This window comes from Akebia trifoliata, chromosome 11 (assembly GCF_017979445.1).
Source record: "Akebia trifoliata isolate Shusen 1 chromosome 11, ASM1797944v1, whole genome shotgun sequence".
In the NCBI taxonomy this organism is placed as follows: Eukaryota; Viridiplantae; Streptophyta; class Magnoliopsida; order Ranunculales; family Lardizabalaceae; genus Akebia; species Akebia trifoliata.
This window is the reverse complement of record NC_141385.1, coordinates 41,854,482-41,882,045: the sequence shown is the minus strand read 5'-3', so window position 1 is coordinate 41,882,045 and position 27,564 is coordinate 41,854,482. Positions and strand designations below refer to the sequence as shown.

At 35.3% G+C, this 27,564-nt stretch overlaps 3 protein-coding genes across 3 annotated transcripts; 2 read left to right on the top strand and 1 right to left on the bottom strand.

The window, feature by feature from the left end:
* Positions 1-8,270: 8,270 nt before the first annotated feature.
* On the top strand, positions 8,271-11,324 carry LOC147391756 (ABC transporter G family member 14-like). Its single transcript, XM_086458540.1, has 5 exons — positions 8,271-8,440; positions 8,620-9,424; positions 9,491-9,676; positions 10,218-10,405; positions 10,504-11,324. Exons 1-5 carry the CDS (start codon positions 8,327-8,329, stop codon positions 11,152-11,154), a joined length of 1,944 nt encoding a protein of 647 aa, XP_086314666.1. The 5' UTR covers positions 8,271-8,326; the 3' UTR covers positions 11,155-11,324.
* LOC147391755 (RNA polymerase sigma factor sigB-like) lies at positions 11,240-19,456 on the bottom strand. Its single transcript, XM_086458542.1, has 7 exons — positions 19,283-19,456; positions 18,638-18,834; positions 16,685-17,203; positions 14,292-14,522; positions 13,555-13,695; positions 11,733-11,933; positions 11,240-11,653 (listed from the first exon to the last, which is right to left on the bottom strand). The coding sequence occupies exons 1-7, from the start codon at positions 19,356-19,358 to the stop codon at positions 11,369-11,371; spliced, it is 1,650 nt and encodes a 549-aa protein (XP_086314668.1). The 5' UTR covers positions 19,359-19,456; the 3' UTR covers positions 11,240-11,368.
* A 3,026-nt stretch (positions 19,457-22,482) lies between these two features.
* LOC147391754 (protein TRI1-like) lies at positions 22,483-27,040 on the top strand. Its single transcript, XM_086459963.1, has 2 exons — positions 22,483-22,828; positions 26,432-27,040. The coding sequence occupies exons 1-2, from the start codon at positions 22,580-22,582 to the stop codon at positions 26,555-26,557; spliced, it is 375 nt and encodes a 124-aa protein (XP_086316089.1). The 5' UTR covers positions 22,483-22,579; the 3' UTR covers positions 26,558-27,040.
* The last annotated feature ends 524 nt before the right edge of the window (positions 27,041-27,564 follow it).

Sequence of the window (27,564 nt, the reverse complement as noted above, 5' to 3'; positions counted from 1 at the left end):
TAAAAACTAACACATCAAGCATATAATCATTAGATTTGAAAAAAAAAAAAGTTAATAAAAATTCTCTTTAAACTTGATCAAGGGTTTTGAAAATGGTCGGTAACTAAAATCCAAAGTTTCAATGAAGGAATTTGAATGTCTCTAACACGTGGCGTGCTGTCCCAACCATCTAATTAACTACGTTACATAGAACTACAAGAAAAAAGTATTATAGAGGACCCACCTGGTTTGCTACTTGCTAGGATATAGGAGCTACAAGTGTGCATGAAAGAAAAGGTACAAGAACGTGTGTGGTGAGTAATTAATGGGGTTTTATCCATAGAGTCAAGATCCAGACTGGTGTCTCGTTCCTTTGGTATGAGTTTAAGCTATATGGGCTCCTAAACAAGCTGTTTTCTATAAAATATGAATCTTGAACGATAGTCCGTACCTAACTACGGTCAGGTGACACCCCATTTTAGGCCACGTGGCCTTTTCGGTGATCTACTGATTGTATGGATATTTGGTCCACCTCTTGGTGAATCTACACACAAAAGATCAGTTTGATTGGTGATGTGCATCCATTGATAATAGCATTGTCTTAAGAATGATTTATAATCATTGGATTTAAACTCTTTTCAAGAGTTCTGATCTAGTGGATACAAGTTATCAAACACTCTGATTTTTAGTATGTAGGTTCACCAAGGGATGGACCACCCATCCATATGGTCAATGGGTTCCAAAATGCCACATGGCATGAAATGGGGTGTCACCTGACTTTGATTAAGTACATAACACCATTCTAGATCCCTACTCTTTTCTATATGGCAAGTAGTTTAATGTGTTTGTTTTTTAATAAACACGAACCACGTAAACCTATTTTATTTAGATGGTGTGCTATTGCATGATGGGTAGTTGGTGTTAGTAAGGTAATAGGTTAAACAATGGTCTCCATCGCAAAAATGTGGCTCATCTCATGACACTCGCTATGATTCTTCATTAGGTATCAAGGGAACAAGTTCAGTGTGTGTGGGAGCTTAATACCCCATCTTGAATTGACCAAAGCCAAACATAAAAACCATGAGGCTGGCCATGGTTAAATTGTAGGCTTCATGATGAACCTCTACCACACAAGCATATACCACTCCAAAACAGACACCAAGGCTAAGCTAGTATTAATGGTACGATGACTTTAAACTAGACCTCCAAACTCCTTCATTATGGGAAGACATGTAAAATGGACTGCATATATATACTTTTAAACTTTTGGAAAGATTACATAATTCTAGATAAGGTTTGATGATAATGGCCTGCATACAACTATAAAATTGCCTAGCTTAGGGTAGCATTTATGACATATCTTTCAAATAAGTCGGTGAGATACCCCATACATATCTGACTCTAGAGTGGGTTCTGTATGAATTTTTATCTAAAATGGGATATGTGTGAGTAAAAAGTGGAACAGGACACATGACGTAAATAAAATGAATATCAATGATTGATCACATGACATATTTAATACGTATCTTGAGGCATTGATTGATATAATTTTAATTAAATTTATTTTATTAAAAATATAATCTTATCTAAAAATTAAAAAAATCTAAAAATCTTTATTTTTGAATAAGAAAATATTAGAATGACACAAACGGAGACACAATCCTGTGTTTTGTTTAATTTTTTTCCCTTTTTTAATTTTGATTATTTTTCTTTACGATTTTGATCGTTCTTATGCATTACTAACAATGAAGATCGATTGTTAAAGGTAAATTTTGAATAACCGACGACATCCGAGATTTTACCTCAACAGAACCTATGTGATAAGCTACGGTCTTTATCTAAGACTAGATAAGAATTAAAAGTTCTCTATTGGTATATATGACGTCCTAATGGAAATTACGTCCTAATGGAAATTACGTATTACCAATTTGTGAGTATGATATATGTTCAACAACCTCATCAATATGTCCTAGATCTCCCATCTCATGATTCAATAATCCACTTTTCTGTATTGTAATTGATGAAAAATTAAGATGAACACACTTATATTGGTATTCAAAAGACTTCATTAAAGAACATATAATACATAGAGGAAGAGTTCCAGAGGCTGATCTCTCCTTTATTGACAATTAAATGCAAAATCCAATAAACACTTTTATATGTTCTATATTTAAAGGACGGATATGTAAACGTGGTTAATTATCCTTAAGAGATAGAAAATGTTAAAAAAAAATATAATAAATAGAAGAAAAGAAAAATAAATTTTGATCAAATTAAAGATAGATCTTTAACCTTCATAACTCAATTATATTGACTCACATCACATGTCCTAGCATGGTTTGTTTTACAAGTGAACAGTCCCTTTACAACTTTCCCTTAAGAGATTTACAACATAATTAACGAAGTCAAAGCAAAAATTAGCATTTCCCATATATAAATAATTTACATGCTCATGAGTATTTTATATTCGACATGGGATTACAAATCCTTATAAAATTAGTAAGTAGGGGTCTCCCTCCAAAAAAGGAGAGGTTTTGAGTTCAAACTCTCATGTTGGTCACCCATGGGGATTTATCATGTCTTGCTTGATATGTGTGGACGTTGATAGGTGTATTTCATGTATTTGGGGATTTGGACGAGATATGGTACTCTAAGAGGCTAGTTGTTTCACCCTTGCTAGTTAGGTCTATGACAGAGGTACCCCTATCATAAAAAAAATACAAAAAAATACAATTTTTTATATAAAAAATGATAATGAACAACAAAGTGAGTTCAATATTTGAAAATAAGTAATCAAATTGAACTCGGGGCATGAATCTCGACAACCAACCATTGTGATAAACTAAGAAATAATCAAACACACAAAAAATGAGTTCCATCGTACCAAAATAATCACAAAAAAGAAATATATTTATATAATAAAACACAATTGTTGGGTCTACAATTACTACAGTTGTATGGGGATAAATCGTCCATCAATTATAATTTTGTGGGGTCCATTTTATTTTTTTTACTCTTCACTCACTCTAATTTTACTATATATTTGCTTACCAATCCAAAAAAAAAAAAAACTTTACTATATTTTCTCTTTTACACCTTTAACCCATTTTATTATTTTTTATCTTTTATTCCTTTAACCTCTATTTTTTTAATAAGATTCTTCAAACTTTTTTTTTTTTCCTACTTTTACCCCCTTAACCCGAAAGACAATGCCAAACTCTAATATATATAGGGTCACGTTCCGTGTACACTTATCTCTACTCATATCCCTAGAACTGAGCTCAGTCGTTAGATCGTGTTTGATCTAACGATTGAAATCTGTTTTTCGTTTAAGTTATAAATCTATATGTTTTTTATTCCGCCCTCCTTTAAAAAGAGTCTATTTAGTTTCACATCCCTCAATCTCTTAAAACCTAAAACAAAACAGAGAGACTATGTCTCTAATGAACAAAAAAAAAAGAAATCAGATTTGAACCCATGTATATTTGAGAAATCAACTCAATCCTCTTGGCCTCTCCCCTCTCATCTCAATCCTTTCTTTGGCCATTAATGGTTCAGTGAAATTTTTGGAGAAGATCGCGATGAACATCAAATCTGAAAGTTGTTCAAGATTCGATATGAAGGTCCCCCTTGTCTATCGATTCTTTCTCTTTTTTAGATTTTGCTAGAACTTCAAAGCGTCTAGGATTTTTAGAGGCTTGACAAAGTCTGCCATTAATGTGGATTGAACCCGTGTATATTTGAAAAATTAGATCTGAACCGTCATTAATGGTGGACTAAACTCATGTATAGAATGGGTTTTATTTTATTTTATTTTATTTTGCTTATCAAAATGAACCTATAATGCTTAATACAAGAGAAACAAGATTTGAACCATTCCATATGTAAAGAATAAGTTGTTCTTCTGCAGAGAAATGAAGAAGACGAAGTTGAACAAGGAGGTAAAACTAATTTTGAAATTTTTATTTGGTAAGAAATTTTTAATCTCATCCGTAGATTTTCTTTTAATCCAACACTCCAAATCAGTTGTGGAGATATGAGTAGAGATAAGTGTACTAAACGAGACCAATATATATATATATATATATATATATATAGGGTCAGGTTCAAAGGACAACCATTTCAACACACATATAGACAATGTGTTTTGTCTTACATGGGCAAAAATGTTTGGAATGGACTGATTTTTTGTGAGGATGATCTCTGTGATGAGGAGACCATCCTTGCCAAAAATCAGCTCATTATGAAACTTCTAGACCGTCCAATTTTTGTTGAAAAATTATAGACCGTCCAATTTTTGTAAATCAATTTTGATGGGGTTACAAGTTTTGGAATGGGATGATTTTTTGCCAGGATGATCCCCTCATCACAGAGATCATCCTCACAAAAAATCAGTCCATTCCAAACATTTTTGCCCATATAAGACAAAACACGTTGTCTATATGTGTGTAGAAATGGTTGTCCTTTGAACCTGACCCATATATATATATATATATATTGTAAATTTATTATTTAATACATTATATAGCTATAACAGTTTTGGTTGAAATTAGTCACAATTTGAAAATAATGGACCTAAATTCAATTCCATTGGGAGGATATCATGTACCTAATTATTTGACTAAAAATTATGACAAACTATTTAGGGTTTGTTTTAAAACTGCCCAAAATCAAAACCTACAGTAATTTCAATTAGTTACTGTTTGGCTTCAACCTCAAAGTGAGGCTAAAAATGTAAAGCAATAATAAAGATAATAAGAATTAGATACAAAGATAAATATGATGGTAGTGGTGCCAATCTAATCTAAAGGGAAAACAACTAGAAGAAAGGATTTTAGTGGAAATAGCGGACCCTCCCACTGGATTCAATGACGGAACGCCACGTGTTGATCTTTCAACTCCACAAACTTAACAACGACAACGACTTTGACTTTGTGGGCTCCCCATCCCATTATCAATTTCAACGGATGATGGATCAACTTATTATTAATTTGAGAAAACCTTTCCTTACTAAGATAGTAAGGAAAAAAGCCTTACTAAACCTCATCCACCACGGTTGAAAAGACCCCGAGATGCATAAAAAAGATCTTAAGAATTGTTACGCATCTCAAGGTCTTTATGACTGTGGATGACACTTAGTAAGGCCTTTTCTTTTTTTTCCCCTCAATATCATAGTAAGAAAAAGTGACTTCTAAAAAGGGTGTCTCACATAAATTGGATATAATTTTTTTTTTTTAAATCTAAAATATTGGAAAATACCTATATAGTAAATATGTTTTTGACGAAAACCAACATCGATAGTAAGAAAAAAAAATATAAAGTTATTTTTTAACCCATTTTATTTAACCTGAGTAAATGACCACTATATATATATATTTCAATGATATTCCCCTAATTTTTTCAACAAAAAAAAAAAAAAAAAAACCAATTCTTTAAAGATTGCCAAAAGAATATTTCGATAACTTAATCTTAATTGGTATATTTATTGTAAACTTTAAGGGTAAATTACTGTTTGACCCCTTATGATTTGGTATAATTTCATGTTGACCCCCTAACATTTTGAAGATTGCACGTATCTCTCTTAAAGTTTTCAAACGGAATCACTTAGATCTCTTTTGTCAATGGAACAGTTTTAAAATGATTTTTTTAAAACTTTTATAAAGGCTATTTTTTCCCTTTTTTTTATTTTAATAATTGAGAAATGAGGAATCACCAAAATTCCATTAAAGAGTTGAGAAAGGGGGAATCTCTTTATTCAACTTGTATTTTATCATTTTAAAATTTATTTTTCTTTTAAATAAAATAGTAAAAAAATTAAAGAGTTAAAATGGTCAATGGCTATTTCGGATCCAATAAACGATAAGAGTATGTAGCTTAAGTTGTGAGTTCGATACCCAATATGAGCAGTATTTCCTCGGGATCACTCATGAGGACGAACTCTCACTTACCGGTGAGTGTGATGTGCTGGTGTCGCACGTGCCCAGGGGAAGACCCATATGCCTTGGCTCGTTAGACGTATATTCAAGCCGTCATTAAAAAAAATGGTCAAATAACATTGACATATTAACACAATTTTTCACAAGAGAGAGAAGTGAAATTATTAAAAACTTAAGGAGTCCAACATGGAATTATGCTAAATCATAGGGGTTCAAAGTGAAAATTTTAGTGTTGTAATAATTGAAGAAATTAGTAAGAGGGGTTGAATTGTAAACTCTGTAAGAATTAATTAAAGAAGGATGTGTGATTCTGATAGGAGCATCCCTATGCCAACCACCTAATAAATGGGCCCAGACCTAAAATAAACCTCTCATGGAGTCTTAGTGCTCTGCAAAGGAACTTCTTATTATTGTAAAAGGGAAGATAAAAAAAAAAAAAAGACGATTTCGTCGTCGTGGGAGTGATTAAACATTTCTCAACCAACATAAAGAAAAGGTTGAGGAGAATATTTACATTATTAGTAATAAAGAAATAACTAAAGAGAAAAGGCTATTTTGCTTTGCACCTTACATGCATGTTGATGTATACGATGCTATAAGTCGAATATATTTCCCCCACTAGTGAATGTATAGGGTGATTTATATATGCCCCTCTACGTTTTGATCGATATTAGAAATACCCGTATTTTTAGAAATGTCCCCCATAATAAAAATATATATATACTTCAGCATTATCCTTGATTTCATCCCAAAAACTAGCCATCTTTAAATTTAGGGTAAAGTTTTTTTTTTCTTACTTCTTTAACCTTAAAATTTTATCTTAAAAAGTTAGGGTTTTTAATGTTATAACAAGAATGGATTTTGCAGGTGTCAACGAACTTAGTTGGTAAAGTCTTTGAGTGATGATATTAGAGATCTGGGTTCAAATCCCACCAACACCAAGTTACTGAACTCATTAAAAACAGACTTACCAATAAATAAATAAATAATAATAAAAAGAATGACTCTTCTCAAATCTTTCATCTTCAACTTCTTTGAGTAAAACCTTTTTCTGGTCAAAGACTGGATTAAAAGTGAGGATGAATAGGTTAAAAATAGTTTGTTAAGTTGAAGAGTTTGATAATGATGGATTTTCAGAGAAGAAAAACAAAGGTATTCGATTAACAATTTTGAAAATAGATTTTTTGGAAAAAAAAGAAATCGAAGTATTTTGAATAGAGGTTGAAGGCAAGACATTTCAATCATTTTACATTAGTCTCTGAGATAAAACCTAGGCCAATGGTGGCATGTTGTGAATTTGAAAGCACATGGGTATCTCTAATATTCGGCAAAATGTGGAGAGGTATGCCTACATCACCCAAAATATTACCATAAGACTTGCATTTGAGAATTATAATATATAGTTGCACCTATGAGAAGGATAGTTTGTGATAGGGAATCCAAGAGTCCAAAGTCATGAACTTTTTGCTTAAAAAGATATTGAAAAAGAAAAAGAGTGGAGATAACATCTATTATCTATCTGATGACCACACTACACCCGATCTTAGGTCACACTAACATTAAAAATGTTACCTTTCCTTGTCAACTAGTACCACCATTACACATTTCCAGGGGTCTTCGAGGGGACCGTCTTTGAAGTGGTTACTCTGCTTCAAAATTTTGGAGTAACCCACCCTACCCTTTGCATGACACGTGGCTCCTCGTGTTTTCAAATTGATGACATGCCCGGTTGATCTAGATCTCTCTAGAAAATTAATGAAAATGATCTTAATGCCCTCTTTGTCATCATCCTCCTCATCGTTATCATTGTCGTCGTTATCGTATTATCACTGCCACCACCACCACCATCATCATCATCATCTTTAAAGAAGATTGGAAACTGATTTATTTCTTTCGATCCTAATTTTGAATGTAATCTTTCTTAATCTATCTCATTTAATCCATTACAGAACACCTTATTACAATGCACCATATCATAATACTCTAACGATCTTATCCAAGATTTTTTTTCTTAATGCGTAAGCTGGATTCATGGTTTTAAAACTCGTATTGTCTGTGAACGAGACCAAGTCATCTTGGACGAGTTTTCCAACGTCTCGTTAAACAATGAAAAATTTGGTCTCGGACTTGAACCCCTGACCTCGAAGTTGGTTTGCAATATATGTCAAACCAACAGCATAGCACCAAAATGTGGAGGGGACACGTGTCATGTAAAAGAGAGGGTTCCTCCAAAATTTTGATGCGAGCTGACAGCTTCAAAGTTCTCCTCCCCCACCTCCTTTATTCAAGGGTAGGGGCACATGCACATCCTCCTCCCCCCTCGTACTATATATATGTGTGTGCAAATTGTCCATGAGAAACCACACACACACAAACAACTCCCTTTATTTCTCACCATCACTTTGGTGATCATGCCCCTTAACGAGGAGGTAACAATTACACATCACGGTGATCCCATAGAAGGGCCACCAAAGATGTTCCCACAATCACTTCTACCACTCTCCTTGTATCCAATAACATTGAAGGTCTCCTTTATTCCTTCATTTGTATATATATATATTGAAAACATACATATTATCTATATTTAGTGTAAAATTTAAAGTGGGGTTTTTGTTTCATGTGTTTATTTTTGCATTTAGAACAAGTGGTGTGTACAAAGTAAAATAAAAGGTGAGATTTTTGTTTCATGTGTTTGTTTTTGCAGTTTGAACAAGTGGTGTACAAAGTAAAATTGGATCAGAACAGATTTTGCTGGGGTGATGGTACCTTGAACAACAATAATGAAAAAAACATACTAAATGGGATAACTGGGATGGTGTGCCCAGGAGAGATTCTAGCTATGTTAGGCCCATCGGGTAGTGGCAAGACCACGCTCCTGACCGCCCTCGGGGGTAGTAGACTCAACGGTGAACTCTTGGGAAAGATTACTTACAACGGCCAGCCTTTCTCCAGCCCCATTAAGCGTCGTATAGGATTCATTTCTCAAGAAGATGTGCTCTATCCACACCTAACCGTGATCGAGACCCTCATCTTTACTGCTCTACTAAGGCTACCCGACACTCTGACCCATGAAGAGAAGGTCGAGCATGCGGAGCACGTGATCACAGAATTGGGTCTAACCCGATGCAGGAACAGCATGATAGGCGGACCACTCTTTAGGGGCATATCAGGTGGTGAGAAAAAGAGGGTCAGCATAGGTCAAGAAATGCTGATCAATCCAAGTCTGTTATTGTTGGACGAGCCAACTTCGGGTCTAGACTCAACGACAGCTCAGCGGATCCTGATCACGATTAAGCGTCTTGCGAGTGAGGGGCGCACTGTCGTCACCACCATTCATCAACCATCAAGCCGACTCTACCATATGTTCGATAAAGTTGTGCTGATCTCGGAGGGAAGCCCAATCTACTATGGCCCCACATCGACTGCCTTGGAATATTTTTCCTCCATTGGATTCTCAACACCAGCTGTCACCATCAACCCCGCTGATATCTTGCTCGATCTTGCCAATGGTGAGTGATCTGATGTCATTCCATCTTAGACTTCAGTGTTTCTAATACTTGAGAGAGGGACTGCAGGAATCACACCAAACTCCAAGCAAGTCATAGATCAAGGTGAGGCTCATAGTAGCATTGAACAAGAGCAGAAATTGGTGAGGGAGGCTCTAACCTCTGCTTATGAAAAGAACATCGCTATAACGTTGAAAGCTGTGCTCTGCAGTTTCGACGTAAATAACTTCAGTCATGCACACGACGCATCTACAAGTAAGTTCTTTCCCTCCAAGTGTCTGACCCACATAGTACATCTTATCTTAGTTATCATGCAATGTAAGATAGAACCTGTTCATAGCTTCTAACCTATGTCTCATGCAAATGCACTGCATGTGCATGCGATATGTACGTTAATGTCAGTGGTCATCACATGAAGTCTCGCACAATGTGGTCAGGAAGTTTGCTAAGTCACAAAAATATGTACGATACCATGTGAGGCAACCAACTACTCTAAAAGACAAATTTTTTGAAGAGGGGGAGAACAATGAATATACGGAAAAAATTGAACCCATGACCAATACAAACCTTGCACTCTGATACGATGTTAACCAACCAACTACTCTAAAAGACTGATCTTTTGGAGAGGAGGGAGAACTATGAACATAAGAGGGTCACGGGGCTTAACTGGGGTATGACACACCGAGGGGGGAGGCTAATACACACTCAACAGATATTCATTTTTAAGATATTTTTTTCATTCCCCTCTCTTGATGTTTTCCTCTGTTAATCACAAATATTTTTTCTGACACTGAAGTTGACACGGCAAATTTTGAGCAATGGGGCACGAGCTGGTGGTGGCAGTTTAAGGTGCTACTGAGGAGAGGACTGAAGGAGCGCAGATACGAAACCTTCAATAGGCTAAGAATCTTCCAAGTCATAAGCGTCGCTGTTCTTGCTGGTTTCCTATGGTGGAAGACCCCAGAATCCCATATCCAAGACCGTGTAAGTATATCTTCACTTTTGAAAGACTCGATTTAGAAAACAAGCATTATAATTTAATGGAATATTTTGATGAAGTTCTTTCATATATTGCTTTGCAGATCGCTCTGATCTTCTTCTTCTCCGTGTTTTGGGGTTTCTTCCCACTTTACAACGCCGTCTTCACATTTCCCCAAGAACGACGTATGCTCATCAAGGAACGCTCTTCTGGCATGTACCGTCTCTCCTCATACTTCCTAGCGAGGACCGCTGGAGACCTCCCAATGGAGCTTGTACTCCCCACCATGTTCATTCTCATCATATACTGGATGGGTGGACTCAAACCCGATCCCACCACCTTCATACTCTCTCTTCTTGTCGTCCTCTACAGTGTTCTTGTATCTCAAAGCCTAGGTCTTGCTTTTGGTGCGATCCTCATGGATGTCAAACAAGCTACCACATTGGCTTCTGTCACCACCCTTGTTTTTCTGATTGCCGGGGGCTACTACGTACAAAAAATACCTTCTTTCATAGTCTGGTTAAAGTACTTGAGCTACAGCTTCTATTGTTACAAGCTTCTTCTCGGGGTCCAATACACGGAGAACGACCACTACGAGTGTTCCCCGGGTGTTTTGTGTCGGGTGGTCGATTTTCCTGCCATTAAGTCTGTGGGTTTGAACCATTTGTGGGTCGATGTGAGCATCATGGCATTGATGTTGGTCGGTTATCGGCTAATTGCTTACCTGGCCTTGCACCAGATGCGTGTGAGGTAGTCGTGCATCCTCACCAAATCGGACTCTTTGGGTCTAGAAGAGATGGTTGAAGACCAATTTGCCTCCAATTGGGAATAAAATTAGCTAGAGAATAAGGTTATCTGACATTTGATTGATCAAATTAAATGTACAACATTGAGAAAGACAATGAAAGAACATTTACATTTCTATTGCTTGAAAAATAAAAAACAAATTCTAGATTTCTGTGGGGGGCCTATAATGAAACCAAATATTGCTGTAAAATTTTGGTTCTTTTCTTATTCTTCAGCTTCCGAAAGGCACACGTCTCTATCTGTCGGATTCTCTCTCTGCTCACACCCATTAACTCTCCAATCTCTTGTAGTGTCCTCATCCTTCCATCTTTCAACCCAAACCTCCATCGAATCACTTGGTTTTCCCTTGAATTGAGACTGTCCAATACCCTCTCGAGATCTTGCTGCATGAATTGCTTATTCAGCAGATCTTCAGTTGTTTCTGCGCCTGGATATGTGATTACTTCCTGGGAAAAAAAAATGGCTAAGATAGAGAGCATTTGAGAAGTAATAAATGTTACAAAAATGGGACCAAAAATAACAGACCAAAGGTTTTAGATTCTGATTGATCCCAATCTTTTGGTCAAGAGATCTTGGAGGTCTTGGGGTAAGTAGTACAGCCGTGAGCCTCTTCATTGACAGTCCTGTCGCCTCAGCTATTTCTTCGTTATTAGGATGTCTTCCATTCTCACAGTATAGTTGCTTCCTAGCTTCCCTTACTCGATAAGTCGCCTCAACCATGTGACTCTGTTTATTATCCAAGGATTTGAAAATGGCCAATAAGAGGGGGCAGAAATTAATAAAAGTAGGAACATAAGTCTATAACAGCATTAATAGTTTAATTCATTTAGTAGACTTGAGTTTGTGTGATTTCCTTACTAAGGGTCTGTATGATGGCAGAAGAAATTTGACCAGAAAATGGTTTTCCTAGGAAAATGTAATTTTTCGAGGAAAATCATTTTATCGGGGTAAAAAATTTTCCCATTAAGATGGAAAAATATTCACTGACCCAACAACTAGAGCATTTTTTTTTTAACTCTGTTTTTCACACAGATGCCAAAAAAAAAAAACCTCATATTTTTAACACTTATGTGTATCAAACACCGACAATCATTTTCTAGGGAAATGAGTGATTTTTTTTTTTCTTCTAAAAATTGATTTTCTGCAGATTTCAATTGATTGCTAATTAATTAGTCCCGGATAAAGGTGTTGAGATCAATTAAGGGTATCATCAATATTGTATTTGAACCAATCCAAATGTTATCAAATCAATTTGAATCAATCCATTGACGACCCTAGCATATAAGATTCTCAATGAATCGGGTTAACTTGGAGTGAGGAGTCAAATTCCAATATGAACCTCATTCCTTATATTATCTAAAGTGTCTTACAAGTTGACCCATTTCAACATTAAATTGAATTCTCCACATTTTTAAGTACTTTTGCATAAGATTTATAAAGGATTTCTATTTTATAAGAAATATCCCAATGGAGAGATCATTCTCACAAAACCAGATTTTGACTCATCTTAATGTGCGACTGATGTGTAAATCAATTTGCATGTCAACCTATCCAAACCCATTTACATTATATGTTGAGAGCAAGGTTCAGGGTGCCTACATAGCTACATTGATAAGGCATGTGTAGAGTTGATGCCACGGCCTAGGTTTTTGAACTTGTTGAACCCACCACATTCACATTGACCACTAACTCTTGCTTGCTTAGCCCCCAAAAAAAAAAAAAAAACTGCAGAGTTGGTCCCAGATCAATTGGATTCGACTCCAACCCTGAACATTAACAGTCCTTAAATAAAATTTTAAAATCTCTAAACTATAAAAGACACAATATATTAAGAGATGACAACTCATGCCTTTTATTTCAATTCAAACTCATTAATAATTTCTCAAGAATTTTTCATCTCAGCAATCACACTCTTAAAGTCAAGTTGATTAAAAAAAAAAAGAATATTTATAATTTGTAACATGAAGAAGAATACAACTGGTTTAGAATCAATTTTGCTTCAGTTTTTTCTTCTAGGCTTTGGTAATATCAATTAAAGAAACCCAATTCCACAAACTAAGCTCTATGATTCCGAAAGAAAAAATTATCCATGGTAGTCAGAAAAAAAAATGCATGTATTATAAACAACATCAGGCAAACTGATATGTGACCCACGCAGAAAAATGAAACTCAACATTCGTTCTGTTTTGTAAAATAAAAGAAAGACCAAGGAAGTTGTATACAATTTAAAAGAAAGTACCACACACATATTTTTGCGTACGTGCACCTATGTATGTGAAAGGGAAGGAGCTTTATTATATTGACATTAATGCAGCATAATGGATTGAAATATTGAAGGAAAACTGACCGGTAAGCGAATTGTTCTGGATTGCTCTGAAAGAGATTTTTGAACTGCCTGTTTAATCCACCAATGTGCATAGGTTGAGAACCTGAACCCCTTTGAAGCATCAAACTTCTCTGCACCTTTTACAAGGCCTCGACATCCTTCCTAAAAATGAACAAGATTCCGTATCATAAAAGGGTAAAAATCAATTGTATTCCTGAATGGTTAGAACCATAGAAACTAGGGGTGCAACTTGGTTCAGTTTGGGGCCAAATTGGAACCGAATCGACATAGGTTGGATCTACTAAATAAGAACCAGAACCAGAACCAAACTGAACTTAGGTAGGTTTGGTCGGTTTTTGCATGGGTTGCCAATATTCTATAAACCTGCTTGGAAATAATATATTTTTAATTGAAAAAAAAAACCAAATATATAATAAACATAAAATTTCATATAATAAATCATTAATATATCAAAAAAATGTCATTAATCTATGTCCTAACTCCTAAAATAATTCATAATATAGATTACACGAGAGTTCGGTTCTCAGTTTGGTTCAGTTCTATACAAGCCTTGAACCAAGACTGAACCAAATTGATTGGTTCTCCATTTTCCTATCCCTGAACCAAACTGTAACTTGTTCCAAACCAAACCAGTCTAAAGCTATCGGTTTGGTTCAGTTCTCGGTTTGAACCAGACCAAGTTGCACCCCAAATTGAAACCACAATCACACAGCAGCAACATTATAAGGGAAACAAACCTGAACAAGATCCTGGAGATTCATCCCAGCCCCTTGATAATTTTTTGCAATTGAAATAACAAGGCGTATATTGCTTTTGACCATTTTTTCTTTGCAAAGCACGCCATAGTTTATACGTTTCCTCAAAGTTTTCTGATCAACTCCAGCTGCTTCTGCCCATTGAACAAAAGTGGGTTGAACCCCACAACGTTCAGCTAGCTCCCGATGGAGATTTTCCAGCTTCAACAGCTTCTGCATGATGTCCACCACATTAGAGAAGACATAAATTCACACATGAAGTATGTGGTGAAAAACTCCAATTACACTCCAAGTAATAGAAAGAACATTATCTCATCACAATGAGTGTCAACCAACCAATTACCACTCCAAAAGACCGATCTGTTGGAGAGGGGAGAACTATGAATATAAGAGGGTCACGGGGGGCTTAACTGGTATCTGACACACCCGAGAGTGGAGAAAAATATACACTCAACACTCCCTCTCAGCCATAAGGGTGGAAATAATCGAACCCGTGGCCTATACTGACCTATACTCTGGTACCATGTTAACCAACCAACTAATCCAAAAGACCGATCTGTTGGAGAGGGGGAGAACTATGAATATAAGAGGGTAACGGGGCTTAAGTGGGGTATGACACACCCAAGAGTGGAGGAAAATATATACTCAACAATATGCACTTCACAATCAGTAATCTATTCAGGTTACACTTTATTTGAAAAGACTATCAAAATCAGGAATGAGCCTATCTGAGGAAGCACAGGAGTAGCCCCAATAGGTACTTAAATAAAAGAGATTGAGTTTATTTGGTTGCATGCAATGAAGACCATCGAAGAAAATGGTGAGAAGGAACACATTCGTTTAGGTCGAAGTCTCTAAAGGAGGAAGGGAAGGCCAAAAATTTCATGGCCTGAGGTATAGAGGAAGACATCAAATGCCAATACATTAAGGAGGGATGTGGACATGAATTAAATGGAAAGGAAAAACAGGTTTTTTGAGGTCATGAGTTCAGTTCCATCTTACCCACCAAAAGAAAAAGATGATGATGAACATGAAAACTATTGATTCTTGTCTTTATAACCAAAACAAGATGCCGGACTTTCCCCTTTTTTTCTTTTTTTAAAGTTCGGATGAAATCAAAGTTAAAAGTTGCACAAACCAGTACTAGTCACATTCAACGTGACAGTATGCACACAAAACCAAGGTAAACCCATGGTAATACCTCTTTATCAAAGAAAAATAGGCAGTACTTTGACTAGAAGAACAATTCACCAACATCATACAAGTTCATGCGTATAATTGGGCAGCTAAGGAATTGTTGATATGGTTAGACAAATAGAATTTATGCAGGCAAAGAGACACCAATTTCCCCTAAACCAAGCTAATGGTGGTTTGGTCCTTCTTGTCTTGTAAGAGATAAGAGGATAGATCACACTAGAAAAAAAGTGAGACAGGAGAAATGTAGATGGAGTGATAGCACTATAGAGGTGATATATGCGAGTGAGCTTGAGCTTAGGTCCATCCCCTTTAACATGCTTGGAACCCTTTTTTTTGCTAGGTAACATGCTTGGAACCCTTATTTATAGGCATATTCAATGTATAGGGATAGAAATTCCCTTCAAAGAAACTTTGTTGTGGGGTCAAGAAGTGATGCAGTTACAGGAGATGGCGGATACCTATCTCGAAGCATGGGAGAGAAAATGGGCCAAAACCCAACTTCGTTAGAATGGCTCGGAAAGACCCTAGTTCAATGGGAAACGGCCCAATGGTCAATACCAATCGCACGATTGCCTACGTTGGATTTTGGCCAAATTCCATCGTTTAGGCCCTCAAATAACTATATTTGCTATTTTAGGAAAGCTTTTTTTTTCATTATAACTTTCTTTAGGAAAGTCCGTTTTTAATTTGTAGTTTCCAAATTCGTGGTTAACACGAAATTTTCCATTTTTTGTAATTCTTCTTACTTCCATTAATTAGCAATCCTTGCTTTATAAAAGGATTAGCTTTCTATGTAATATGGGATTTTTGAGAATTAATAAAATTTCATATTTTATCTTTGTGTTGAGTTTTTTTTTTTTGAGCTTTTCTTATTTTAACACCCTGCATCAGGAAGTGCATGTTGTGAACGGACAGAAATGCCCCACTTTGAACCAAGGTATGAGACCGTTGCTCTGTAATTTAACAGAACGGTTAATTTGTTATATGTGATGTCTATCAGGTTCACCATTCACAGCCTTGGTTCTTTCCTTGCTGTAAGACCATTCTGCAAGGAAGATCTGAAGAGGGCTTCTCTTCTCTCCATAATGGATGGTTATAGTCAACATAAGAAAGAAGCAATTTTGGAGAGCTTTGCTTTTTTGTAATTTTGTTCAAGTCATGAATATGTGAAATTGCACCTGTATTCCTTCTGAAAACTCTAGCTCTTCAGTAGCAGTGAGAAGCCTAGAAGTGCTCGTAGTCCCCCTCAAGTAACGTAAGGGATCAGAATAGTCTACTTCATGTAAAGCAACACGCTTTTTCCGTCTAGAAGTTCTAGGGTTTCCAAAGACAACATTGGCAGCAGACTTCTTAGCTGCCCTTGCTCTTCTGGCTCTTCTTTCCGTTTGACGCCCAGACCTCACATCTATGCTCGTGTAAAGCTGCATCTCTTGAAGTTTAAGTTCATCATCTGTGGGAATCAAGTTCTCAGAATCTTTTTGTGAAAACTGTATGGAATGTTCTTCATCTTGTTTGGTTTTGGTTCCCACAGGATGATGGTGTATTGTGCGCACTTGCTCCATTAAGGTCAGATCTTGGGCAGCCTCAAATGCTGCTTTTGCTAGAGCAACAGCCTCAGCAGCAGCAGCAGCAGTAGATATTACAGCCTCTTCACTTGGCAGAAGTGCTTCGGTTGCCAACGTTGCTTCAAAATTTGGCTGCACATAGAAATCAAATAAAACAAGGACTGCATGGTTCATAATATGCCCAAAACATAATCAGGTGAGAAAATGTATGATTTAGTAATGTTATAGTTCCATATGGGCAGTTCAATAGGCATGTTGGTCGTAAACCACACCAACCCAATGATCATATTCATCCAAATAAATTCATTTGCAAACAATTGCCCATAGCTGAGGCTGCTGGGCTTCAATATGAAGAAACTGCTTAGATTGATGGAATCATATGATTGGTGTAATTTTGAGCCAGGCTTCCATCCAAGGTGGCCGTGTTAACCAACCAACTACTCCAAAAGACAGATCTGTTGGAGAGGGGGAGAACTATGAATATAAGAGGGTCACATGGCTTAACTGGGTTATGACACACCCGAGAGTGGAGGAAAATATACTCTCAACACTCCCCCTAACCCATAAGGTTGGAAAGAATCGAACCCATGACCTGTACAAACATAGTGCTCTGATACCATGTTAACCAACCAACTACTCCAAAAGACCGGTCTATTGGAGAGAAGGGGAGAACTATAAATATAAGGGGGTCACAGGGCTTAACTGGGGTATGACACCCAAGAGCGAAGGAAAATATATACTCAACAGGCGGTCCAATTAGGCCGCCTGTATTGACAATAATTTTATTTGTTTGATGAACAAAAGAAACCATGCTATTTCCTAAAGATATAAGATTTTAACCAACACAAGGATTAACTACGGATTTCAGTGTGCAACTTGGATGACAGCATACCAGAAATTAGACTCTCAAATTGCCTGAAACTTGGTAGTAACTGTATAGTTAGCATGTATATGTTGAGTGTATATTTTCCTCCACTCTTGGGGTATGTCATACCCCAATTAAGCCCCCATGACCCTCTTATATTCCTAGTTTTCCCCCTCCAGATCTTTGGAGTAGTTGGTAGGTTAACATGGTATCAGAGCACTAGGTTCTTATTGATCACGGGTTCGATTCTTTCCACCCTTATGGATGAGGGGGAGTGTAAAGTGTATATTTTCCTCCATTTTCGGGTGTTTCATTACCCCAATTAAGTCATGTGACCCTCTTATATTCATAGTTATCCCCCTCTCAAAGTCATCAGTATTTTGGAGTAGTTGGTTGGTTAACAGTATGTTGATGTGACCCGTACCAGTTTCTTACACAATGGAGTTGTATTTGTACACAAACACCAACAAGAGTCAGCTGAGTCATCTTGGGTTCAAATGTAATTTAGAAAACTATGCATTGGTATTTATCATGCACACACACACAAAAACTATAAACTGTACTTCATAATGGAATGTAAGAACCATTGATAAGGATGACTTTAGCAAGATAAAATCATAAGATCCGTCGTTGTGCAAGTACATTCTGACTTCTTTCTAAACACAAGGGGACGTCGACATCCTACATAAATTAGTTCTAACCTTTGTCGGTGAACCTATAGGTCCTATATAACTCAACGGTCTGTCAGCTGTGACTGAATTTGTATGGGCTTCCAAAGAAGGTAAACCCAGCTTCTCCACATCAACCACAGTAGTTGTAGTTTCCATTGTCGTTGTCATTGTTGTTGGCATTGTAAGAATACATCGTGCCCGTGAACAAACAGGCTCTCTAACTTTCACTGCACATTTCAACCAATCAAATTGCTAAAACTAATGCCAATGTGATGTATTAAAATTTATTAATTAAAGGTTACCCCAAAATTAGGTGAGGTATACACAAAATTTTCTACCTCTTAAATTTCACCAATAACAGCCCTATTCTGAATTAATAAGGAACAAATGCAAAACAAATAAAAATAAAATAAAGAAAAAAAATCAAAGATACGAGACAAGCATGAACTATGCCAATGAGATACACCAAACAATTGCCCAAAAGAAAATATAAAAATGGGAATCCATAAAAATAAATTAAGGCAAAAAAAAAAAAACCTAGCAGTTTACAAGAAATTCTAAACTGTAACAATGTTTGGGTAGAGTAAACTAAAGCTAAACTAATAGTAAATTTGAATTGTGGTGGCAAGAGAGAATAGCAGTGTGAATTAGTATGAGCGAAGAAGAGTAACTGACATGAGTTGGTGTGGGTTCTGTAATGTGTGGAGAGGGTGTCTGGTGAGCACTTGAATTGTGGCAGCAGACACACCATCCTTTTCTCTCTCACTCTCTATTTCTATTTCTTCATGGACGGTTACACAGAGAGAGAGAGGTTTTTTTGTGAAACGTGAATTGTGATAATTATTAAAAAAAATAATAATAATAAGATAAGGTCATGACTCATGACTTATGAGGAAGAGGAAGAGAGGTGCTATTGGCACCCCAAATTTTACGTATTACATTCATATTAGAAATAAATAAAATGGATTTGTCCCAAAAAAGTGTGTAACTCAATGTCAAAATTCTGATTCTGATACACTGTTCATTTTAATTCTCAAAACATGTTTTTTCAATGACTTCATCACTTTTCTAATCAACGAATTTGACTAGCGAGATCGTTATTATCACAAAATTCGTAGTATTTATCAACGAATTTGTTGATAACAAATGTGAACATTTTCGATGATTTTTTTTATATTGTGAATACAAATGAAGAATTTAGATGTATTTTTTTTAGTTATTATTTCGATAATTTATTAAAATAAAATGAAAAATAAACTTGTGATTCTAATTTTTTTTAATGATTATGTCGTAACTTTTGAATCAAGTGTCTATTTCGTAATTATGATAATTCCATCTTGGATTTTTCAAGAGGATTTACACAATATCAAATTTAAAAAAAAAATTAAGAAATGAAAAGAAAAAAATATGGATCACATTTATAGTGTCAAGTTCAACATTTTTATTATCGAACTCACCACTTAGTGTTTTAGTTCAACATTTTTATTATTGAACTCACTACTTTTTGTTGTCGAGTTTGACTTCTTTTTTTTATAATGAAAATGTTGTCAAATTGGACAATAATTAAAAGCGACGGGTTCATCAATAATGTAACTTATATCATCGACTTCGATAATATTAATATTTTGAGTATAACGATAATTATTTTTGAATATTTTTAAGTCATGTTTAATTACTATCAAGTTCGACAATATTTTATGAAAATATTGTCAAACTCAACAATACAATGTTCGACAATTAAAGTATTGAGCTAGACAATAAAAAGTGGTGAACTCGACATTACAAGTGTGGTCTAAATTTTTCATTTTTCGACTTCTATACTTGGTAAATCTCCTTGAAATACTCAAAATGCATATGTCATAGGTGTGAATTAAAAGTTGTGACATAATTATAAAAATGGTAGAATCTCAAGGTTGTTTTTCATTTAATTTAATAAATCTTCATTTTACATCTAAGTATTCAAAATTAAGAGAATATCATTCTCCATTCGTCATTCACGATAAAAAAAATTTTATTGGAAAATGATTGCAATCGTTGTTGAAAAACCTAATTATGTGAATTATTTTTAATCATTTTGCAAATAAAATATGTTAAAATCAAATTTATCTTTATGGTTTGCATAAATTTTATTTTTTCAAAATTCCTAGTATGTTTGGTAAGTCATGACTGAACACATTTTTTTCACATGAGATCCTTATGGAAAGAACTGTTTAGTATGTACCTACCGTATGATGACATATATTTTCAATATGTTTCTACCAAATTTATCTTTCTTAGGTCGATAATTACATATCCAACAGTTCCTTGCATGGGATCCCATGTAAAAAACGTTGGATATGTTATTATCAAATCTTATTGAAAATATTCATCATGTATCTATCAAAAAATATTGCTACATGCACCCCACAAGAACAATGGGTTAAAGCAGCGATTGGGTGTACCAAGTAAAAAAAACAAAAGGTGGGTGTCAATAGCGTTCCCCAAAGGCAGCTTGAGGTACGCATAAACTGGATTTTTCTTGTATATCGCTTACAACAACTGTTCTCTGCTGTTTCAGAGATCCGATTAATCTGAACCGTCAAACAGGTAGGCTAATGTACTTGACGTTGGACTATTAATAGCGTTCATCACTATTTTTTTTTTAATATATTGATTTAAAAACAAGGAAGGTGGTGTTTGTTTGCGCTATTTTTCAGTGCTTATTGCTGAAAAAAATTAAATTCAGCACTTTTGTCAAAATAGCACGTTTGTTTACTCGTGCTTATTGCTGAAAATAAGTGAAAAAAATTCAGCACTATTTTGATGCTGAAAAAAAGTGCTGAAGCGGTAAGCTCTTCGTTTTTTTCAACACGGACAAGTATGCCCTTTGTTTTTTTTAACATGGACAAGTATGCCCTTATTCTTAAAAGGATATTACCTCTTATATCCCATGGATAAGTATATAAATACCCCACAAATTAATAAACCCACACCATAACTAAATTATTTTGTCTTATATGGGTTAAAAGTTTTAGAATGAGTTGATTTTTGGTGAGGATGATCTCTACAATGAGGAGATCATCTTCACAAAAAATCAACACATCTTGAAACTTCTAACTCTATCAAAATAAGTTCAAGAACCGTAAATTGTCCCTTTAAAAAAAAAAAACTATTTTTAACGAGTTAGAAGTTTTAAAATAGATTGATTTTTGGTGAGGATGATCTTTAGACCATATAGACCATCCTCACCAAAAATTTGCTCATTCCAAAAACTTTAACCCATATAAAACAAAACAAAAAATGGCTATAATGTGGGTTGTCCTTATTAATTCATAGGGTGCTTTTATAATTACACATCTTTCATTTCCATCGAAAATTATTCATCCAAAATTAAGTTCTTTTAAAGTTGATTTCAAATTTTAGTGACTTGTATGACATTATTATTTTTAATTTGAAATTTGTGGGTTTTTATAAATAGAAATTATTATTTATAAATTGAAGATTATTTGAGTATTATTTATTATTTAAAAATAAATTATATTTTAATTTTATAAGAAATAATATATTTTATTGTGTTTGATAATAAATAAGCATTGAAACATGTAAACAATGTATAATATGATTGTAAGGGTAACAAAGACAATTTATCAATTTCAGCAATGTGTAACAAACATGATTCAACATCTAAACAAACAACTTTTTCAGCACTTAAATTTAGCGCTTAATGCTATTCAACACTTATTTTTTTCAGTTTAACAAACAGCACCGAAGTCTTCCCGACTTATTTGGGTAGGACATGTGGTGCCAAGCGCTTGAAGTTGGACGTTTTAAGTGTCCAAAACAGTTGGACACTAAAAATGTCCCAACCTGAACCCTTCTCACAGACAGGGGCACAGGCGCCTAAAGTCTCTCTCTCTCTCTCTCTCTCTCTAACGTACTAAACAAAAACCAAAAGACAAGAAGTAGAGTAGACGCAGAAGAAGAGAAACGAAAATGTCTTCTTTTAGGGTTTTCAAAGGTTGCAGAGCTCTAATGGCGGCCACCACTAAGGGAGGTGGCAGTACTAGTGGGGCAAAAGTCTCTGTCCCGACCAAGCAGCCTCGGCCAGCGGCTAGGACAGGTGGCATCCTGAGGATGACGCCTGTGTCTCCAGCCTTGCGCAAGTTCCTTGGCGTTAATGAGGCTTCTCGCGCTGATGCTGTCAAGAAGATCTGGGAACACATCAAGAAAAACAATCTCCAGGTATTTTTTTAAAATCTCTCCTTCTGAACCTGAAGAATAGTTGTTTTAAGTAGTTCTAACTTCTATGAATGAATGAATATGCGGTGTTCTGTTTGCTTATTTCCTGAACATCTAGGGTTTTAGGTTTCTTTTCTTCTGAGGTTGATTATCTGCATCTTTTAGGGTTTTTTTTTTTTGGATTGTTGGTAATGTTGATCGTCTCATCAGTTTCATTTAAGTATAAATGCAATAATATTTCTGGATCTACGAGAGTTTGTATTCTTAAGTAAAGTTTTTAGCACCATTTTTTCACTAAAAAAGGTGAAGATTGAGGTCAGCTGCTCCAATTCTATTTAAATTATTGTCATCCATTGATTCAGGTGTGTTCATGCCTGTTCTCACTATCTCAATACATGTCTTTTTATCGGTACCTACCAACTCTTTTAACCATCTCAATACATGTCTTAATTGAGACTTTAATCTGTCTTTGTTGGACATGAGCAAATCATTTGAATCAACTTTCCCTTAGGTTATCACCTAGTGGGTTTGTAGATGGTGCAAAGATACAATGCTGAGCACAAGCACCTCATTTTGGGCTGCCATGGCCTTTGATGGCAAGATCATTTGTCTTTGCAAGACTCATTTTGTGCCAAGTACAACATGCTACAAGGCACCTTTGATGGCTCATGGACAAGTAGAGCCTATTTGAGTGGTACAAATAGGGGGTGACAATGGGTTGGGTCTGGTCGTGCTCATGTCGTGTTGAGGTAAGGGTATAAAGAAAATTTACCGAACTCAAAACGAACCCATTTAATAATTGTGTCAAAAACTTAAATCCAAACCCAACCCATTTATAAATAGCTATACCTGACCCAACCCATATATAACCTATTTAATACAATTCTAATCTTTCTTGAAAAAAATAAGTTCCATTTCCACCACCAGAAATAAAATATCATTATTAAAATTAAAGTAACACAACCATAAACTAAGTTAAATGGTGAAAAGTAACTTTCTTTCGAATTTTTTTTTCAAAGTTCGTAGAATTTTGTCTTTTACAACCATGTGTCATCATATCATGTTTTTGGATACCAAAAGGTGATGTGGTCAGAAAACTTTCCTTACTAACTTAGTAAGGAAATTGTCTTTCAATATTATTATTATTATTATTATTGGCTAAGCAAATTGTATTTCATTATCACATGATACGTATTAGTCTTATTAGGTAAGATTTTAAATCTTACTAAGGGTCCTTTTTCAAATATTAGGAATCAAATACTACATACCTCTAGATTTTAATGAAAAAAATAGAGTAAAAAAAAATATAAACATAAATAAATAACTTATTAAGAAAAGTATTTTTTCTTTCCCAGAGTAAAGCTTAACCATTTATTAATTTAAAATATCTTAAAACACCCTTTATATTCTATAGAATTTGATAATAAAAATTGTATTATGAAAAAGTTCTAGGAAATTCTAAAAAAATGAGTAATTTAAAAAATTGTTAAATAATTTTTGATATATTTAAACGTGTCTAAACAGAATAACTAAACGTGTCTAAACGGGTTGATGCCCAGAACCCAAACCTGACCCATTTAATAATCGTGTTAGATGGGTTGACACTATTATGACCCAAACCCACTTAACTTTGTGTTGTTTTCGGGTCGTGTTCGCGGGTTGTATTGAGATTACCACCCCTAGGTACAAACGAAGAGACAAGGTATGTACCTTCCCAAATAGGCCTCCCTAGCTTGGTGCATGTCTCATTTGGCATCTAACGGCTAGGTGATGATAGCCATTACTTGTATTACTTGTCTCAACTTAAAGATCAACCCCTTCGGATTTTCTTCCATTACATCCAGTTAGATGATGATTTTGCATATAGGAATTCTTACTTTTATTAGGTTTGTTATGGAGATTTCTGCAGTTTTTATTTTTATTTTTATAATTCCATGATATATTATTCGGTAAAGATAAATTTATTGATAAGAAAAAGGGAAAAAACAGGGCGGTTGAGGGGACCAACCCAAAACAACAAGGAAAACAAACAATAAGAAGAAAATAACAAAATGTAATCCTTGGATCAATTATGGTCACCAGTAACCAGGGATATATATTGGTTAAATCTATTTTGTTTTGATATCCAGTGCAGTAACCTTGTTTTCAGGATTCACAATCTATTAGCTGTGTCAAATTGGGTTTTTGGTTTTGCCTACCAATATTTTTTTCTCACAAAGTTTGGGCTGATTAATATTGGACTTGTAGCTACTTAAGTCATACCAAGTTATAGAACTACTTTAAAAGAAAAAAAAAAGTAGATAAGTTGGGTAGATGTAAAATCTTTCTATAGATGAAAACAATGACACAAAGATTGTGAAAGTCCATGTACTACTCTATGAATACAGTTTGATTCTGTATATTCTTAGAATCAGAGGGCAGTTAGTAGCCCTCTTACATATGCCATACATTTGCAAGAAAATGGTATGGATTATTCATTTCTAGCCAAAGATGGTTTCGGTTGTCTTTTTGTTCCATGTTCTATTTGTTGTCATAATTCACGAACTAAAAGATTTGAAAATGGTCGTGACGTGTGGCTGGTGCGTATGTGCATGCATGCATGTGTGTGTGCGTCTTCTAGTGTTTTCAGTATGTTGTAGGTTTAGTCCCCACATTGTCTACGTGTTATTTTTGTATTTATTTGCTCCTCTATATAAAGGAGCTTAGGTCTCTTTGTAATACATCTAATTCAATAACACTACTTTTTACCATGGTATCCTCTGTTGCAGATGTTAAAGTTGATTTTATTGTCCCCTTTTCAAGCAACAGATACGAGCTTAGTTGATGGAAACAAAGAGTAATGATATACAGATTTAATGCAAATGATCTATCAACAACATAAAATTGCAGGAGATTCATAGGACCCATCAATGAATGGAATCAATCGCAAACAAATATAATGTTGTGTGAGTTTCTAGATCAGATAAATGATTAGAAGGATCAATAAAGAGCCCCAACAGTTTTTTGTTTTTGATGGGTACGCTTGAACTTGAACCCATGTCCGCAGAGTTGCATTACAATTTGTCAACCAAAATATGGGTCCAAATCCAGTAGTCCCGACAGGTGATAAAACCAAATTGTCAATTGAGATGGTTTCATCATATATAACAAAGATTGGCAACATCACTGTTGTGAAGGATCTTGCTGATTGAAGAGTTCTAAAGCTTTAAGAAGGCACAGAGGGGCACGTAGTGAGGTACTAAGAAAATATTTGAAGGCTCAACTCAATGGAAGCCATGGCTCTTTGAAGGATCAGGATTCATTTTGCTGACCTTGTATAGTTAGATTAAGGCATAGGACGATGGCAGTTTAGGCAAATCGACATAACAGCTTAAGATCGTTTTTAATTTCCCTAGGTGTGGTAAATTGATGGAACCACTAACAGTCTAACTTATCAGTCTAGTATTGTTTCTGTATTTGAGCTTATGTTATGTGAATTGATGTTCACTATCTATTGGGGAAAATTTGTAGAGCAACTTTTGGTATTTAATACTTTTTAAAGTCATAATTTAGTTGAAATCACTATTTCAAAAGTCTCTGATGGCATGATATATTGGTGCTTTGCAGAACCCTGCAGATAAGAGGGAGATTTATTGTGATGAGAAGCTGAAGACCATATTTGATGGCAAAGAAAAAGTCGGCTTCCTTGAGATTGGTGGATTGCTGAGCCCCCATTTCGTGAAGACTGGATGATGTCGCTTCGACGTGATTGCACATCTCAAAACTTTACTTTTCTGAATTAGAAGGCATTTGCTTTGTTAGAGACGGTGAACTTAAAAATTAGTTTCCAGACTTTGTGTACAAATTTGGTAGGTCAAGTGATCATCCTTTTTTTTGTTGGGTTGCTATTCCTCCCCTCTAATTGGCTATCGTGAGCCATTACTTTCACTGAAAGAGATGACCGATGTTCATGCGCACAGAGTATGAGCCATCTCAAATTTACAGATTTGTAGGAGCTTTTGCTCGTCCATAGAGTGGGGATCTGACCTGAAACAACCCAAATTATATTTTGGGTTGTATCTGCATTAACAGCTTAATCCTCAGTATCCAAACCATGTCTAGAAGCTTGATTTGAGCGTTTGTAACTCCTATATTTTGTTGCAGGTCAAGTTGATGGATCCATGTTTGTTTTTCAGTCATCTCGTGAAAGAGATAATGTTTGATGATGTTTTTTTTTTTTTTTTCTTCCTAACAAGTGATGATGTATTACTTCCAAATTTCATTGCTTATTATGTGGGTAGGGAAATTGAAATGAAGGATTTAGGGCCTCTTCAGAGATCTTTTACCCAAATTTTCTCCTTCAAGCAGGTTCACACTCCACTCCTAACTTGTTAAAGGCTGCTTAATACAAGGTTGCCAAAGCAGTGCTAGAAGATGGTGGGCCTGTGTCATTAAGTGGTGATAGATTGGTCAGTTTCTTGTATCGGTGGAGTGGAATCCAAGTTTTAAAACTAGTATACAAGGGATCATGCATGTAGCTAATAAAGATGATTGTTTTGTTGGGATTTGTTGATCAGATTGACAATCTAGTTTTTACTCTTAAAAGTACAAGGGCGACAAGAGACCCTTATCAAGCCCCAAGGGAATGCAGTGAAAGTCTTATGCAGAAGCAATCAGAGGAAATTTGGGGAGAGTCCGACTAGCCTTACTAACATAGTGAGGAAAAATTCCTTATTAAACCTCATCCACCATCAAAAACA

Excerpts from the sequence above, each read along its gene's own strand:
- LOC147391755 (XM_086458542.1), bottom strand. The coding sequence starts at position 19,358 with ATGGTGTGTCTGCTGCCACAATTCAAGTGCTCACCAGACACCCTCTCC. Across the intron at positions 18,835-19,282 it reads CAGAACCCACACCAACTCAT|TGAAAGTTAGAGAGCCTGTT; the intron begins GTCAGTTACTCT and ends TGAAATGTGCAG. Across the intron at positions 11,654-11,732 it reads ATCAGAATCTAAAACCTTTG|GAAGTAATCACATATCCAGG; the intron begins GTCTGTTATTTT and ends TTTTTTTCCCAG.
- LOC147391754 (XM_086459963.1), top strand. The coding sequence starts at position 22,580 with ATGTCTTCTTTTAGGGTTTTCAAAGGTTGCAGAGCTCTAATGGCGGCC. Across the intron at positions 22,829-26,431 it reads TCAAGAAAAACAATCTCCAG|AACCCTGCAGATAAGAGGGA; the intron begins GTATTTTTTTAA and ends GGTGCTTTGCAG.
- LOC147391756 (XM_086458540.1), top strand. The coding sequence starts at position 8,327 with ATGCCCCTTAACGAGGAGGTAACAATTACACATCACGGTGATCCCATA. Across the intron at positions 9,425-9,490 it reads CTTGCTCGATCTTGCCAATG|GAATCACACCAAACTCCAAG; the intron begins GTGAGTGATCTG and ends GAGGGACTGCAG. Across the intron at positions 10,406-10,503 it reads AATCCCATATCCAAGACCGT|ATCGCTCTGATCTTCTTCTT; the intron begins GTAAGTATATCT and ends ATTGCTTTGCAG.